At 40.1% G+C, this 18,253-nt stretch overlaps 1 protein-coding gene across 2 annotated transcripts in view; it reads left to right on the top strand.

Annotated features, from left to right (window-relative positions):
• adam19a (ADAM metallopeptidase domain 19a) overlaps positions 1-18,253 on the top strand; it is a 263,959-nt gene that overhangs the window by 204,193 nt on the left and 41,513 nt on the right. For both annotated transcript variants that reach the window (XM_028428685.1, XM_028428684.1), the window contains exons 6-13: positions 83-266; positions 5,971-6,036; positions 6,521-6,592; positions 6,863-7,029; positions 12,304-12,388; positions 14,708-14,850; positions 15,229-15,406; positions 17,443-17,532. In XM_028428685.1, the coding sequence (XP_028284486.1) occupies positions 83-266; positions 5,971-6,036; positions 6,521-6,592; positions 6,863-7,029; positions 12,304-12,388; positions 14,708-14,850; positions 15,229-15,406; positions 17,443-17,532 (985 nt within the window). The remainder of the gene's footprint in view (positions 1-82; positions 267-5,970; positions 6,037-6,520; positions 6,593-6,862; positions 7,030-12,303; positions 12,389-14,707; positions 14,851-15,228; positions 15,407-17,442; positions 17,533-18,253) is intronic.

Genomic DNA, 18,253 nt, shown 5'->3' with positions numbered 1-18,253 from the left:
GATGTAACCCTGGTTTTTCACCTGGTCTACTCTGATATCACCTCCAACACTTCTCTCATTCTTATTTTTACCTCTTACACAGGGGCCTGATATCCTTGAATACTAGTGACACCTACTATCTGGAGCCAATCAGCAATGTGGATCCTGTCCGCCACTCACTGATGAGTGCCAAGGAACTGCCAATTAATGGTGGAAACTGCAGCCACAGCCATCACACCACACATTTGGACCACATCACCGACCTGCTCAGACCATTTCATTCGAGGGTGAGTCTCACTAGTTAAAAAAAACTGTCTTTCTGAGGGAAATTCATTTGTTTGTTCTGTTTTCAGTATTTTTCTGTAAAAAAAAAGAAAAAGACCACATTAGGAAACACCTCAGTGCACTTTCTTTGATGACTGAGAAGGAAATCCACATCTCCCTCTGGGCGCCAGATTTGGTTAGCAGCAACTCAGTAGATAAGTGTTTCAATCAGTCAGAGTATTGTCACATCTGACGTCTGAGTGGAGCGGTTTCACAGTGAGGTGTGGGAGGATTGTACTTAACGTCTCAGGGATGTCAGTTTGAAAAATCTTGAATTAAACTTGCCTCTCTCTACCTTAAGGGGGTTGTTAACCCATCTAATCTTTGATTAGTCTGGCTTTCAGTGTAGATTTTTCTGCCCCCTCTGTTTCAGAAGCTTTTTCATCTGATGGTTTAATTTTTTCTATGTATTCTTTAAAATCAAGTATTCTATTAAAAGAGTCTTTTGGATTAAGTCAATAGACAAGTTTCAAGTCTTTGAGGGCAGGATGATCATTTACATTGATCATACACCAAAGTATACACCAAAGACTAAAGTTCCACATAGGGTTTATCCAAATTTTGATACCGTCAAACGCCCTCCACATTTTACCCCAGTAAACGGAAATACCATGCCATGTCGTGCCGCAATAATAAAAACAGGTCTTGTAAAACCTGCCAGTCACGTTTTCTGCTGCCAAGTTTTTCTAATTGAAACAATGAATTAAAATTATAAATCTAAGTGTCAGACAGCGGCACCAAACGGTGTTGGCTTGTGCCTACACCGTTCAGAAACCGCTCGTCCTCTAAACTGCAGAAGATCCATACAACCCTAGTTCCACAAGCCAATACCAAAATCCTGAAACAAAGCACAATGAAGCCTGCTAGCTAGCTCATTGACAATTGATTTGACACGAGTCACTTTCCGAACCTAGATCTGTCCTGGGATTCTGGGTAGATTAGAATTTTTGGTGACATTAGCATTTTATCTGTGTTAGCAGGCAAGCTAGCACTCTGGGGCATACATAAATGATACTTCCTTTCCTTTAAACAGAAAACAGTATAAGCACATGCTGTTACAGGCAGCTGAGGCTGGTTTCCTTTTTATTAGCCCATCCCATGGTGCAGCAGGCCAGGGCTCATTGTGTTTGGGATCCTCATGTCATAGCATCCTTTCAGTGGAACCATTCAAGCTTTGTGTTGTTTTGAAAGAAGAAAGAGAAATTTCTCCATAATAAAAAACACACTCTATTTTGATGGTCAGATCTTTTTCTACCCTTTTGAGCCTTCTAACAAGGCATCATTCTGTTTACCTATTTTTTCAACCTGATCTCACAGAAATACGTGACATACACATGGATTGTTAACACTGCATTACGCAGCACCAACACGAAATGTAGTGAAATTACGTGCAGGCACCACGAAAAACTGTCTCCATAGAAAGTCAATGCGGGGCATTTTCGTAGGGACACCATGGTTTTTAATATGTGTGGACACCACGGACATGAGCGCCAATAGAAATGAGGGACGGTTCGTATTATTATTACACGAACTATCTGCTGCTTGAAGGCCGCTTCCTCAGCTGGACTATATGGAAAACATGATTCTTTTCGATCCCATATGCAGTTAGCTAAAGAGTGCACGTTCTCTGTTTTTGAATTAAAGAAAATGACGATCTAAATGAAAAGACTACACAGAATCAAACGTGCCGATTTGATTACAGTCATGTCGCTCTGACAATTCACGCATTTCTCTAAGCGATTTAGCCCATAATAAACTTTTTTTAGGAAATGATGACTGTTATATTATTATTTATCACGAACGAACCGGCCCAACACGACCATCTATGTCGACATACACGTTTATTTAGCAACAGTGCTTGATATAATTGTGTGCGACAACATTTCCTTATGAAATGACGGGAAATAGGGCATGTAGAAGTAACGTGGAGACATTTGTTGAAGTGAACATGTGGTTATTTAATTTTTTAAAATGGCCCGTTTGGACCCCCCCACATTTACTGAGTAGGAAACTCCACCTAACGCTGTTTCGATTGCTCGTGAAAAAACTCTGTTCCACTTGGTTCATAAGAGAATAACCTCACCGCTGAAATCCATGTTTTCCTGGTTACCACAGCACTACAATACCGTTACTATAGTAACGGATCTAACAAAGCCAGTGGCTTTTTATGGGCGAGAGTAATACACTACAAAAAGAACCGTCAGTGCTGCTCTAAGCTGGAGGAGGTCAGTGTCATCCCTCAAAGTCCAGCTTATGCTAAGGCCTTACTGTTTTGTTACATGGCCCCAGGTGATGTTAGGTTGATGTTAAATACACTTAGAAATATTGGGAGGAAGCTACTGTTTACTTTCAGTTACAGTAGATGGTATTATTTGTCTGACGACATGTTGTTTACTTTTTATGCTCCTTCCCCAGACACAATGGACATGAGGAGATTCCTAACAAAGACACGGAGAGTTGTTTTCAGCATTAACCCATATTGTAATGAGGTCAGGTTAGCTCCTGTTAGCCTGCTAGCTTCAGCCTCGCCTAGCCAGTGCAAATAGCTGCCTGCTCGTATTCTTATCAGCAAGAATAAAATACATGTAATGGACCGTCAGGACACAGTGGTGCATTATATGAACAGGGAAACACTCATGTAGCAGATAAGGCAGTGCATCATTATACAATAAACACATCCACAAGGTTTGTTGTGAATTAAACAGTTTTATAAGCAAATAAAAATAAAGACATGCATTTTTTTTGTAAGTTAGTATTTTTAGTGTTTCTGTATTATCTGAATTAAGCAGAGTTTGGTTCATGGCCCAATTTTTCTATGGGATTTGCCAGTTTTTTGTCTCTGTAAATGAGAGAAGGCGGCAGATGTGGAGGTTTTGTATAATCTGTTAGTGTAGTAGCACCATTATGGTTGACAAAACTATTGTTTCACTTGGAATTAGTTTCTGTATGTCACCGTGTTTTAAAATCAATGAGTTTTTGTTGAATCGTCATTAAGTTTTTACTTCTGTAGGTAAAATAGGTGTTTAACAACCTGTTAAAATCCGCAGGAAATCGCAACTACTTCATATTATTATATTATATTTCATAATATACTAATATACTTTTTTTCACCACCCACAGAAGGTCCCCCCCCCCCACATTTTTAATGCTTCCTATGCCACTGACTACCGGTATAAACCATATGGTTTCCACAGCAACGGACATCATGTGTCGCCTCATCAAGAGGGTTACATGGCATTAGTAAGGAAAGCATGTCATTGTGACCATTTGCATGTAACATAAGTTATAAGTTACTTATATAAGTCTCTCCTAAAAAGGCCCATGCAGCCAGTAGTTCATCAAAAGGAACTGAATAGTCTGAACTGCTGCTAGCACAGACAATAGCTTGCGACCTAACCTGGCTGGCTTTTAACGTGCTTAGATGAAAAACCTAAAATCACGTGACACTGTTTTGATTTCTTTGTGTAACTGTTGTATTTTATTACATCATCTGAAGTATTTTGACGTGGCTGTAGATCTAAGTTGCAGAGTAGATGCCTTGGACTGAAATCATGCTGGCTGCAGAGATGGAGGCCTTGTCTTTCCACTGTGAAAAGATTATAACAAACATGGTGGGGTGTAAGTGATTAGCCATACACATTAAAGTCATCGTAACACCTGTGAACATAGTGAAAATGTGAACATGTGCAGTGAACACTTTGTCTTCAAAGTTCATGTGTTAAAAGCAGAAATGTGCTCCTAGTGTGCAGCTATTTGCTTTGCATTTTATTGACAACTCACTGACAATAACTACAAGTTGAACAGATTTTGGTGGCGGAGATACCACCATGCAGACAGCCGTCATTTAACTGATGGTGACGTCAATCTGCTGTCTTGATGTGACAATTAACGTTAGCATGTAGCATATAGCCTAGCAAATAGTTGGCAAGTAGCCGCCAAATGAATGACAGCTTGATGAGGCGACACGTGATGTCTGTTGCCGTGGAAAACCATGTGGTTTATATCAGTAGTCTTCAAAACTTTGCAGATATAAATACTATTGTATTATCACAAAAATACTAAATACTACATAATATTAATATGTTTACCATCGTGATTACTACCAATATGAAGTGCAATTTGATTTATTACTACACAACTACTTAGAAAACAATATGAACAAACGTGCGCCAGGCAAAAGATTGACACGGATGAATATGTAAAAGATGTTGTAGAGAAAGTATACATTAAATGAGGAAACCAAGAAAAAAATAAACGTTTATTTAGGTGAAATCGCTTAGTAAAATGCATGCGTTGTCGCAGGGAATTTACGTCACCACCAGCAGGCCCGCAAGTTGCATTACCATGGCAATGTGACGACGCTTCCACCCAGAGCAACTGCTAACCGACGTTAGCTTTCACTGTCTTTCAATCCAGTCGTTCTCAAAAATGAAATTAAAAAACCACATGCTCACTTCAACAAATGTCTCCACGTTACTTCTACACGCCCCATTTCCCGTTATTTCATAAGGAAATGCTGTCGAACACAATTATATCAAGCACTGTTGCATTAGAAGAAAAACTTTTATCGATCAAATAAACATGTATGTCAACATAGATGGTCGTGTTGGGCCGGTTCGTTTGTGTTAAATAATAATATAATAGTGATTGTTTCCTAAAAAACGTTTATTAAGGGCCGAATCGCTTAGAGAAATGCGTGAATTGTCAGAGCGACATGACTGTAATCAAATCGGCACGTTTGATTCACTGTGAGGAAGCGGCCTTCAAGCAGCAGATAGTTTGTGTAATAATAATACGAACCGTCCCTCATCAATGTCCGTGGTGTCCACATTGACTTTCTATGGAGATAGTTTTCCATGTTGCCTGCACGTAATTTCACTACATTTCGTGTCGGTGCCACGTAATGCAGTGTTAACAATCCGTGTGTATGTCACGTATTTCTGTGAGATCAGGTTGACTTTTTTTTATCTCCTCCCACCTGCATCACAGCCCTTGGCCTTCCCAGTGGCCCCTAAATCCATCCATTAGCAGAGGGTTGCTTTACAGAGAGGCTAGGCATGGCAGACCTACCACTGCTTGTCTCTCAAATAAAGATGTATGTCGAACTCCACAGTCTGCAATCACAGCACCGCAGATACCCTGCCAGTCTGCAGTATTAATGATAATGGATCCACGCCCACCCTTCGGAAATAAAAAAAACCCCCTGAATTTCAAAGGTTCTATTTTTATTCAGCTCTTTATTTGTTTTTTTTAATTGTTTTGTTTAATGGTTTCACAAATATCATGCATACATTTGGTCCCTTATGTATTCGTATGACAGTTGAACAGTTTATTTCGACAAAGACAGCCATGAGTCGGCTTAAACCTACACATATATACATGATGCTTGACCTGAAAATGGTCTTAACTCTGAATGCATTACACGTCACTGTGGTTAGTGAGTGTTGTAAAATAGCACTTTAGCATCAGTTGTCAATGTGCAGGGTGGTCTGAATTCAAAGTTCTTTAGCTACAGGAATAGACGCCATGAGCCCCATATTTTAGAAGGGGCTGGACTTGTTACCATGGTAACAAATACCCAGACAATGACCATTGCCTATACCTAATCAATTTTCATTTGTATCAAACTTCGATGAAAAGTCATGTTGTTTTTGTTTTGAATGACAGGTTAAAAGGAACACCTGGGGTACGACTAAGTACATGGAGCTGTACATCGTTGCTGACAACACTTTGGTAAGATGACAGTCCACCTGCTCTATTTATTACTCTGCAGAGTATTCCTGTATTAGTCACATTTGTCCACTGACGTCAAACTGACACATCCGGATGGAAGCAGGGTCCACACGTTGAGCAATTATCTCATCAAAGCTAATAAAGCTCTTTCAGACTGACAGTACAGATCCAACAAAGCAGAAGCATGCAGATAAGAGTATTTGTCTGCTTAATGAGAAGCAGATGTATAAAGGTGGAAGAACTTAGAGTTGAGATGATACACCTTAATAGTCCCTGCTACATCACCACCATGGAAACAGAACAGTGACCAACAATTCTACAAGTCTAATTGGTAGTTATGATGATGGACTGCTGTAGAAGTGGTAGTGTTGTTTTCATGTGTCATTAGTTTCTGCAGGGAACAGTAAAATAGATTGTTTCTAACATTCTATTGTTGTTGCTGAGCAGATGCCACTAATACACTGCTATCTCCAATGTCCTGCAGTTTAAACGGCAAAATAAGGACTATGAAAAAACCAAGGCAAGGATAATGGAAATTGCCAATTATGTGGATAAGGTAAGTCTGGTTCTCCTGCCACCCTCCAGAGAATAAACAACTCAATTAAACAAGCTATATAGCTTAATGTCATCTATCATTTATGTCATCTATCAGTAATCTACTTGGAGGTCTGTTACACAAATGCACAAAAATATACTGTCGAATGAAGTCTCTTCAAGATTTAATAAGCGCCGTTCTTCAACAACCTTTTCAGAGAACAGGGAGAAACAGCCATGTGTGACCAGACTGCATCATGGGAGCTTATGGCAGGATTGTGTGTGTGTTTAGTTCTACAGGGAACTGAACATCCGTGTGCCTCTGATTGGTTTGGAGGTGTGGACCGACAGAGATCAGTGCATTATCACAGAGGAGCCAAATGCCACACTGTGGTCCTTCCTTCAGTGGAGACAGAAGCTGAAATCCCGCAAGAAACACGACAACGCCCAACTGCTCACGTAAGAAAGGCTTATACCTGACAGATGCTTTTGCTGAGTATGTGCTGCTGCTGATGCATGGCTTTAACTTAAGCTTTGGCTGGAGGTGAAATTGTGCATAACGTGCTAGTAACACACCTGTAGACTGTAAATAAATATGGACAAATACTGTGACATCACCCAGAGGCTGTACCTCATTCCCAAATTCCCCTCAGCCAGAGGTTGGGAAAAGGTGTTCCCTCACTGTCACTCTTTAGTTTAAATGCTTAGTTTTCCGCATTAATTTAAAGAGGTGGAAACACTAAAATTAACCCAAACTACTGTTTCCCTTTAGCCACATTATACACAGTTTCACTAGTGGAGGCCCGGCTGACTGACCAACTTCTGGTAAAGAGTAGGACCACACAAACTGTGTAATTCAGTCACATGAAGACTCAATATTTGAGCTAATCTAGCCCAATAAGTGTCATAACGTAAGTCAACACAAACATGTAAATTGCTTTGTGACTCTGAAAACAGGAATTTAGGATAGGATACACACATCTCTTCTTAGTTCTTTTTAGCATCCCCTTAAATGACAAGGGAGGCCCACCTCCCACTTTAAAAACATCAAATCTTAAACCTTAAGACAACTCACAGGACCATTTTAGTCTTTTATGGTAAAGCTTCGTTTTTGGTGGTAGGCCCAAGCGCCAACGTCAGGTGATATAAAGAAATAAAGCAAATATCCTCCAGTGGCTGCTAGCTAATCACTCCCCACAGAACTCAATGTTGAAATACCCCAATTATTAATAATGTGAGTTTTTGAGTTACTAAGATTGCTCACTGCCTACTTCTATGAACCTCCTCTCATACCTCATCTCTTTGCCTGCATTTGCATGAACCTGGAATTTAGGTGAATGCAGATGCTGCCAACTTAAGCCTATTCTCAATAGCAAACATAACATGAGGTTGATATTTCAGTCCTGGAAAAGCCCATGTACTTTTGTGGCTGTATCAGATAATGTTCTGTTATACATCCATAGGTTCTGTTACCATAAACATAACAATGTGTTTATGTCATGCAATATGTCCATATGTTTGGTTAACATAACCACGTATCATATCTGGCTGATGATGTATGTAAGGATGTGTTGGCCAACTTGGTTATAGAGGGCCTCATGGAAGTTTTACCCATATTTTTTACAGCCTATGAAAAAAACTTGATTGTTCTTGAGCAACAAAATAATTTGTTGGTATAGGACTAGTCAAAAATGTCAATTTACTTCATGCCACATGAGGCTGGGATAAAAGAAGACATAATACGTTTAAGACAAGGTCAGTCAGGGAAAACTCTACTTTAAGTGCAATGGCAAAACCATCAAACTGTGTCACATGAGGACAGCCCCAGGAAATTAAGACCTAGGGTTCCCTGTGCTGCAGAGGAGACGTTCATTAAAGCCTACATCATTGCCTCCCAGAGTTCAAGCTGCAGACACTTCTTAACTCATGGGAGGAGACTGTTAAATCTCACATTCCTGACAAGTCTGTGAGGATCCTTGTGCGCTTACAGTATTGATCTGTCATTCGTCCATTGAATATTCAGTGCTCATCAGAGAAATCAGCTTTGTTTGGAGGGAGAATCTGCAGACCTTCCATCCTCTCGATGTTAGTACACAGGCTGATAATCAGCACTGGGCCTCAGCTAATAAGAAAGCTGATTAACTCCACATCCTCCCCCATACACCTCCAGTCTCCTGATGATGAGCCTCTGCTTGGCTCTAATGACACACACAGCTGCCGTTGGGTCAGATAATTTCATATTTCTTTTGTTTATAAATTGACAAATGATTAGCTAAACAAGTATGGAGCCAAATCGGGGTCATAAGTTTTGTTAACCTGAAAAAATAAAATTCATTCAAACACTAAAATTTGAAACTGAAAATGTATGTTTTGATGTTGATTTTTTTCAGTTCAAAATTTTTTTGGAATCAACTGTGAAATTCTTTTGAATAAATAGTTTATTTTCAGGTTTCATGTCAATAATTATTTTCATATTTACCATTTTATTTTTTAAGTTTCAGAGTTTTTGTTTTCAGATTCAAATCTTAATTTTTTTACAGTTTCACATCTTGTTTCTTCAGGTTCAAATCTTTTTTTCAGCTTCAGATTTACTTTTCAGGTTCAAATTTTTTTTCCACTTTCGCCTCTCCTTTTTTCACCTTTGAGGTTTTGACCCTGATTTTGCGGGGGGTGGGACATGGGTGTGGCCTGCTGAGTGACAGCAGGACAATGAATGCTGAGGCAGAGCGCGCTCTGGGCTGAGGCCTTAGCTCGGCCATGGTGCCTTCAGGGAACATCGGACGTGTGTCAGTTAAACTCAACATGCGCTATCTATCGTATTGACGTGACTGGCTGCAAAACACTGACACCAGGCAAAGTTGTAGACAGTGTTGCATCAAAAGGGAGAATATTAATAATTTGTGGAAGCGATAAGACGCTAAACACATCATGCAGGCCTCCTGGCGGACCCTGTATGGAACTATCGGCTGGCTGTCACTCTCTTCCTGCTCTGTGCACCAGAGAAGAATGCGCACTCAATGAGCGTCAGTGCTAAGTTACAGCGAGACTCAACTGGTGAAAACACCGAATACGGCGCAATATGGCAGAGAAATTACCAGTGAGTCGGAAAAGCCACAACCAGAAAATGGCTTGATGCAGAAAGATGTGAGACAAGAGTGGTTATCGGTACGACTTCACCTGGCGACGACTGACAGAGCAGAAGCGGCTACATGCTACGCTGCGGTGGCCACGGTACTTCCAAACAGGTAGGCTGATCATGTATGAGTTTTTTATTATTATTATTTTTCATCACTGCGTAGCCAGTTTACTCAGCGTTCAGTTACTTGTTGAGCTGAATGTTTTGCCAGTAGGAGAAGAGCGGAGATGTGCGTGAGGCTGTCAGCTTTCACCAGGCTAAGTTTGCTAACGTGATGCTAACGTGACGCTTACAGGCTCTGGTCGGCAGCTTTCTGCGTTTTATGCAGGTTTTATTCCATTTACCAGTTTTTCTGATTTTATGTTTAATCGGTAAGCAAACGAACTTGACGTGGATACTCTTGTTCTTGTCGATGGTCATGATCACGGTCACGGTGCTGCTCAACATGCTAGGTGTCTCTGTGTTGTTGTAGCTGCGTCCTCAGCTCTGCTGAGGGAGAGCAGAGCAGCGTCTTCTGTCATAGACCTGCTGCTGTTATCATTGTTCAGTTTACTGCTGCTCTTTTTATGTCTTGCTGTAATTACTGTACATTGTGTAATTGTGATATTCTCTCCACAGCTCTGTGATCTTATGGCCAGACGCTGCACCAGACCAGTCTTCACCTGCCTGAGGACAGCACGCGATAATAATGATCACTGATTTTGTTCATATATATGTAATGCATTTTATTTAAAGTACAGTAAGTACAGTAAACTGTTGCCAACATATCTGGTTTTCATTATTTGTGCAGCTTTTTAAAATAACAAAGAGTGAATATTTTCTGTAATAGACAACAAACACAGTTACAGTTTTTCAGTGAACAGATATTTATTCTCATGTATGATCAACAAAATAAGAACAGAAGCACCAAACACGTTAGAACCTGAAAAGATAACAGGCCAGTTCTAGGTGTGGGGCGCCTTCCTTCTATACAGGACTGTGTGTGTCAGCATGAGGATGCACCAGTCACCAGGTTGTCCACAGTATCATCTGAGCCTGCAGCTCACTCAGAAACAACAGCTGGCTGCACCTGCTGACCATGGTGAGGAGGTCAGAGGTCAGACTTGGTTCTGACGGAGCTCCAGCAGCTGATGGGTCTGCTCCAGGCTCAGGATTTGAATTCTGACCTGTCAATCAGTACATTTATATATTGTCAATAAACAGAGCTTTACTGTCCTTGACCAGGTCTTACATACAGTATGATTGGTGTTCAGACTAAAGTAGAGCAGGTAGGTGTCTGGTGATGTGAGGTAGCTGAATATCTGTAGGGAGCACAGACTGCTCTGTAAACACCAGAGGAAATGCACTGAAGAGTCATAATAAAGATTCAGTGCTAACTGGCTGTGTAGCATCGCTGCCCTTGTTGGTTTTAGCAAATCTAACCTGCAGTAATTGCCATGTTTGATGATGTTATGTATTTATTCTTGCTGTAACTCAGCACTGACGCTTATTACTTATCTGGTGCACAGAGCAGGAAGAGAGTGACAGCCAGCCGATAGTTCCTTACAGGGTCCGCCAGGAGGCCTGCATGATGTGTTTAGCGTCTTATCGCTTCCACAAATTATTAATATTCTCCCTTTTGATGCAACACTGTCTACAACTTTGCCTGGTGTCAGTGTTTTGCAGCCAGTCACGTCAATACGATAGATAGCGCATGTTGAGTTTAACTGACACACGTCCGATGTTCCCTGAAGGCACCATGGCCGAGCTAAGGCCTCAGCCCAGAGCGCGCTCTGCCTCAGCATTCATTGTCCTGCTGTCACTCAGCAGGCCACACCCATGTCCCACCCCCCGCAAAATCAGGGTCAAAACCTCAAAGGTGAAAAAAGGAGAGGCGAAAGTGGAAAAAAGATTTGAACCTGAAAAGTAAATCTGAAGCTGAAAAAAAGATTTGAACCTGAAGAAACAAGATGTGAAACTGTAAAAAAAATTAAGATTTGAATCTGAAAACAAAAACTCTGAAACTTAAAAAATAAAATGGTAAATATGAAAATAATTATTGACATGAAACCTGAAAATAAACTATTTATTCAAAAGAATTTCAAAGTTGATTCCAAAAAAATTTTGAACTGAAAAAAATCAACATCAAAACATACATTTTCAGTTTCAAGTTTTAGTGTTTGAATGAATTTTATTTTTTCAGGTTAACAAAACTTATGACCCCGATTTGGCTCCATAAACAAGGCTTTTATTAGGCAAACGATTTTGCTTCAGCCGCCCATAATTGGTGCAAATAACTCGCAAATAACAACACACAAACACACGCAAATATAGTGTCATCCATAAGCAGTAAATTGTTGGCCCCATCGTGCTTTGTAATAAGTTGAGCTGATACCACAGGGCCTGTTTTGTTTTGATTCATCAGACGTGTCGTGATCCTCTTTTTGGATGCTAAGTGACAACTGCCAGGAGACCACATGGTAGACTGAGGCACGCCCTCTCCACTTCGACAGACTTATCATGGCAGCCATTGTCGCATCTGCAATCAGTGCACATTCACTGTGGGAGGTGTTTAAGGTTAATTGATTTTACCACGTGTGTTTGTGTGTGTGCGATAGTGGTGTGATTTTCAAGGGGACAACTATTGGGATGGCACCGCTGGAGGGGATGTGCAGCCTGGAGAACTCTGGAGGCATCAACGTGGTATGTGGGAATACATTTCTCCTCCTTGTTTGTCTTTTCTCCCAGCTTGAATCCATCTTGTATTGATTGTGTGTGTGCGTTGTGGGGCATGCTGAGCATTCTCCTGAATATGGAGTTTTAATCACCACCTCCACATTCCGCATTGGGTTTATCTTTAGGGTCAAGGTTCAATCAATTGATTTAGGTAAAGCTTACAGTGCAGAGGTGAGAGGTCGTACGAATCAATGTTTTTGCTACCACTTGTGTTACAAGTAGAAGGGGAATTAAAGTTGTTAATAAACATGATGTTATCAGGAGCTGAGGTAAGAAGGAGTGTATATTAAATGGACAGATTTATATGATATGATATGATATTTCATCACATCCACTTTGTTCATATCTTAATTAAAATAGCTTGTTTACACAACAAGATTCTATTAAACAAAACAACACTCATCTGTACAACCAGGAAGCCATGATTAACTTATACATGACCGGCAGCCCTTTAATAAAAATTCAGTGTTGGTGTGCAAAGTAGAGTGAAAAACTGCTTTGTAGAGGCTGTGTATATGCAAATAGTTAAATATTTATAGCTGATTTTTTTCCCCAATATTATGCAGATTTAACTGTGTTGTTCTCTACTTGTAGCCACAATGTTGCTGTTTCCATGCAGTGAGCGATGAGAACACACTGTGATGTGACAGGATTATTTGTTAATGGACACATGTAGGACTATGTGAAGCAGGACCTATAGATTCTCTAGATTTTCCTATCTTTCCTGGTGGCTGACAGCACTAATATATATCCACGCCACAGCATTTGGGTCAACCGCATGTGTGCAGCAGTGGGCTGAGTGGTCACAGAGAGATCGATAGCTTTTCAAACCTTGATTAGCTTCTAATAGGCTCTTAGCTGTCCTGCGGGCAGAAGCAGCCGGTGGAATCTAAATGTCCTGTGCTTGACCATTACACATGCACACACATATACACATTACCTCTGTGGTTTAAATAGCATGTGAAGGCTTTCACTGCAGAACATGAAGACAGATCAAATTTTCGTACAGTATGCATAATTTACAGGCAGAGCTGTGAGTGAATGACAGCTTTCACAGATTAAAGGGGAGCTACTCTCACTGTGTCACTGTGTGTGTTCACACACCTCTATCCATGAGTTTGACATTTTTACCTCTGGAACTGTGACACTGTAGCAACTATTTAAAAATATTTTCGTTTTATGCAATTTTACTTAACAGAATCAGCCCTTACTTTTGTAACACCCTGTATCCTATATATCCATATTTTACTAATTTCTGTAGCAACAAAAGATTGGATTGGGTCTTTTTTAATCATGTGTCCAGCAGAGATAATCTGTCATTTCGATTTAGATTAGATTAGATTAGATTAGATTAGATTAGATTAGATTAGATTAGATTAGATTAGATTAGATTAGATTTATTTTTAATTTAATTTACTATTAATCCCAATGGGGAAATTAAGTTGGGTAGAATAAAGGACAAATCTGTTGACAGAGAAAGATCACCACACTGCAATTTAAGAAAACAGCAGTGAATTATGAGATCATCATCAACTTAATAACACGTTTGCTGGAGATTCGTTAAAATTTGACACCTAGCTAGAACATCCTAATAACAAACGAAAACTCAATGAATAATGAAACCACATTCATTTTTTTGAATTTCTTTCTCATCAACATATGAGTAGGAGCAACTTTAGTGTCGTGGTGCGATCTGTACTCAATGTCCCAGAATGCATGCTCAATTCATTAGCATTATGTTCCATAATGCATTGTGCTCAGTATTGTATATAGCCAGCTGTTATCCTGCATGTTTTAATTGACATGGTTAAAGGTGAAAAACAATGTGTGGTGAATGAGTGGGTGATCTTGTAAACAGCCACTGCAGACCAGCAGGTCTGTCACCTTTTAAGGAATCATTTCCATTAAGTTGTGTTTTCTCATAACAGTGTGTAGGCTTATTAAAGTCCATATCTATGGTTTGAATTCCATTGATCGCCTGACACCAGCATGTATTGACTTTTAAATGAATTCTCTGACACAATAGGCTGCCTCCTTTGACATGGCCTTCAAACGCCATGAGGGTCGTTTCAAGTGTTGTTTTCTATTAGCAGCTGTCCAGGTGCTTTTGTCACCTAGCAACACTGCCTGTATTAAAGTAGTCTGCAGTAATATTTAGCCTCACGTGTGCACAAGGAATGTTGGGATATGCTGGGTTCCTTTAGTACCTTCCAATTAATAATGGGACAGGATTCATAATAACCCAGCTTTAGCAGGGACCTCACAGTTCGTGATCCTCCCTCCCAGGACCATTCTGAGCTGTCCATCGGTGCTGCAGCCACCATGGCCCACGAGATCGGCCACAACTTCGGAATGAGCCACGACCATGATGGCTGCTGCGTAGAAGCCACCGCCGAGCAGGGAGGCTGCGTGATGGCGGCCGCCACAGGGTAAGGCTCTGCAGCACACAATCAAACCTACTGAGATGTTGCTGCAAACAGTTTGCTCTGAAAAACAATATCATCAGCTAAATAGGGAAAACAAATTACATATTAATGTGAATGACTTAAAAGCTCGTCCTGTCACTTGAGATGTTTGAGTTCCCCCAGACATACAAACATGAAAGTATTCCACTTTTTATTACATTCTCATGCATCATTAACTTTTATTTGACACTTTTCAATGAAATTGAAGCATTGACTTTGTGTGTTGTCCTACAATCCTGCAAAGCAACACAAGACAAACAAACTGTTAAATCTTAGCAAATAATGTTATATTATTGCAAATGTTGCATCAGAAAAAAATGACATTCAAATGTCCATTTCCAGGCATCCTTTCCCCCGAGTCTTCAGTCGCTGCAGCAAACGTGACCTGGACAGCTACTTCCAGAAGGGAGGGGGCATGTGTCTCTACAACATGCCCAACATGAAGGACCTGGTCGGGGGAAAGAAGTGTGGCAATGGCTTTGTGGAAGATGGAGAAGAGTGTGATTGTGGAGAACCAGATGTGAGCATATTTGTTTATTTACTTTGCAAAAACATTAGATTACTCACGTGTTTCATTAAGATTAAAAGCTAGTTAGTCAGACTCATCACAGCCTCATTATTCATGCACTGTGCAGCACATCTGAAAGAAAGTTTCCTGAAATTGGGATGAAGTGTTTGCGCTCAATAAAGCCAGAGGTTAAGTAAATCTTTTTCGCTTTGAGCTGCACAGCAAATTGAAACAGAGGAAGCAAATTGGTAGCTGACATCGGCAACGCTGACGAGGACTGTTTGTTATGACTCCCACTCAGAGCGGAGCTGACAGTCAGGCCCAGGCTGCTGACAAGCCACCTGTTCTTAGCATTGCAAATGAGATGGACTACAAAACCTTAATGGGCTCACCTTGACACAAACATATGTGTGAGGAGTTCCACACTGTAAACCAAATGTAATCCTTGTCAGGAAGTTTGAATCCTTTCAAAGTCAAACCGGTTACAAACATATTTTTCATTTTGAAAATGTTAAACCACAGTGGGTGCATGGAAAGAGTGATTGTGAAATAAGGATCATACTACAAACAACTTAAGGCTTTTTGTTGTTGTTGTGTTGTCTTCATTCTTTCCTGCTGGTATATTTGGATTTTCTGACTCTCGCTTAGTCAACTCCCACATTTGTTGTGAGCGTAACTGTGGCTCTGCTCAGGGCGCCATGGCAACGGGAGACGTTGTCTTTGTGTACGTGGTATGACACAAAAGCAGCAGCAAGTCAAATCTCTGGGTGTTTTTTCTTCTCCCTTCCAACATATTCTGACTCTCAGTCACAGCAGCTCATGTTGTTTGACTGGTGTCTGTCTAATCTCTGAGTTTTCCTGTAATTACAGTACCTAATGTCAACCTGTGAAAAAAGTTTTTTTTTTTAATTCAACAAGACCCCTCCAAAAACTGAATTTTTGTTGACATTGTATAAACATTTGCTAACTGATTTCATGTTGATCTGTAGCTGGTTTAAGTTCTTCTTTGGAAGACCAGAATGAAGAGCATTGCAGCCCACAGTTTGATGAAGGCTTGTAAATTCGGTTACCTGTCACTGAAAGCGGTTCCTCCCTAATTATGCAAAATTTGAAGTCTTAATATAAAATAAAGAAAGTATTCAGACCCCCTGCACTTTTTTCATTTTTGTTATTGTGCTGCCTGATGCTACCAATTTTTTTTAATGACAAAGGGAAAATAGAATGTTAGATTTGTTTTGCAAATGTATTAAAACTGAAATATCTTTAAGGCCAAAATTGTATCAGGCTGTAAACATGCTGTAGTGTGAGAGTTTAACATGGAGGTCTATTAGGATTGAAGTGGGTACATGAGGAATGTACATATATCCTGCCAAATCAAGTACATCAAAGGATTTATTGCTAGATTTTCAGAGGGTGTGGCTCAATTTAAAAGTTGTCACAACCCCTTTTTGTCTAAATAATCAATAGGTACACATACAACACACTTATATTTATATATTACTTAAATATCATATTCTCTTTATCTTCTTCTTGTTTCACTGCAAAAACAAAAGCACACAAACATCAAGCTCACATTGCTGATAATCCCCATATTTATTTTTTATCTTAAGTCATATTTGCATGGTTCTGTGAGATCACCACTATGAAATTGCTACTGCAAAGAAAGTGTGTGTTCTCTTGTGTTACACCTGCATTGTCTGGTGTGTGTGTATTTAAGGGGGTTATATTGTTAAAAATCAACAGTACTTTCCTCTATGTCTGTGACCTACATGTTTTAATCCTGTAGTGTGTATTCAGCTGTTGACTAATGTTAATTATCCTTTAATACTTTAGTAATTCCCACTAAAATAGATTGTTTCTTAGCATATTCTATTCTGACTTCATCTTATAGTCATAACTGCTCATATGTACCATATACTGTAACTTTTTCATACAGAATCCCATTAGTTAGGAGTTGGTACATTTTTTTGCATATGTGTTCAAGTAGATGTGACTTACAGAGCTTCTGAATGTTTTTGAACTTAGTATGTGTGTGTGACTATTTGCAGGAATGCACTAATGACTGCTGCAATGCCAATAATTGTACCTTGAAGGAAGAGGCTCAGTGTGCCCATGGAGTGTGCTGCGAGGGCTGTAAGGTAAGACACACACAGATGTGCAAGCAGCATGGTGTAGCAGTGAGCTCACCTCGTTTGCAGCAATAGCTCAGTATCATTAGTTCACTGTCAGTCATCATGTCAGCACACTGACATACTGTACCCACAGCATGTCAGACTCCATCACAGTAGAGTTTGTCGCCCACCAGCACTTTTCATCTCTGCTCTCATCTCGCTGTTCAAATGCACATGCTGAAATCTTATTGTGATACATGCAACTGTGAAGCTAAACTCAGCTGAGCTTTACCTGACACATAAGACAAAAGACTGAAGACAGCAAGAACTTATAATGTATTCAGAAGACGATCTGTTTTTCCCTTTTAATCTTCTGCTGTGTACTCTATGGAAATATATATTTTTTACACAATAGGTCTTTTATTTTGTAGTTCATTTTCTGTTTGTATTAGGTTTAGTTTTACTAGTCACTTCCTGTTTTATTTTGAAACTTGATCTTCCCCTTGTGTTTCAGTTCTGTTTACTTCCCCTTCCTCATGTGTGCTCCCTTCCCCCTCCTGTGATTACCTGCTCCGCCCTAATGTGCTTCACCTGTGTCCAATTGTCTTCCCGCCCTCCTGTGTATAAAGCCTGTGTGTTTCCTGCCCCTTGTTGCCAGTTCATTTTGTGAGTCTTCCATGCGACACAGCCGTCCAAGTAGCCATCCGCTCTTGTGATTTCCCCAGTGAGTTTTCGAGTAAGTTTTGGA

Source organism: Parambassis ranga, chromosome 18, assembly GCF_900634625.1.
Source record: "Parambassis ranga chromosome 18, fParRan2.1, whole genome shotgun sequence".
Taxonomy (NCBI): domain Eukaryota; kingdom Metazoa; phylum Chordata; class Actinopteri; family Ambassidae; genus Parambassis; species Parambassis ranga.
This window is presented reverse-complemented; position numbering and strand designations above follow the sequence as displayed.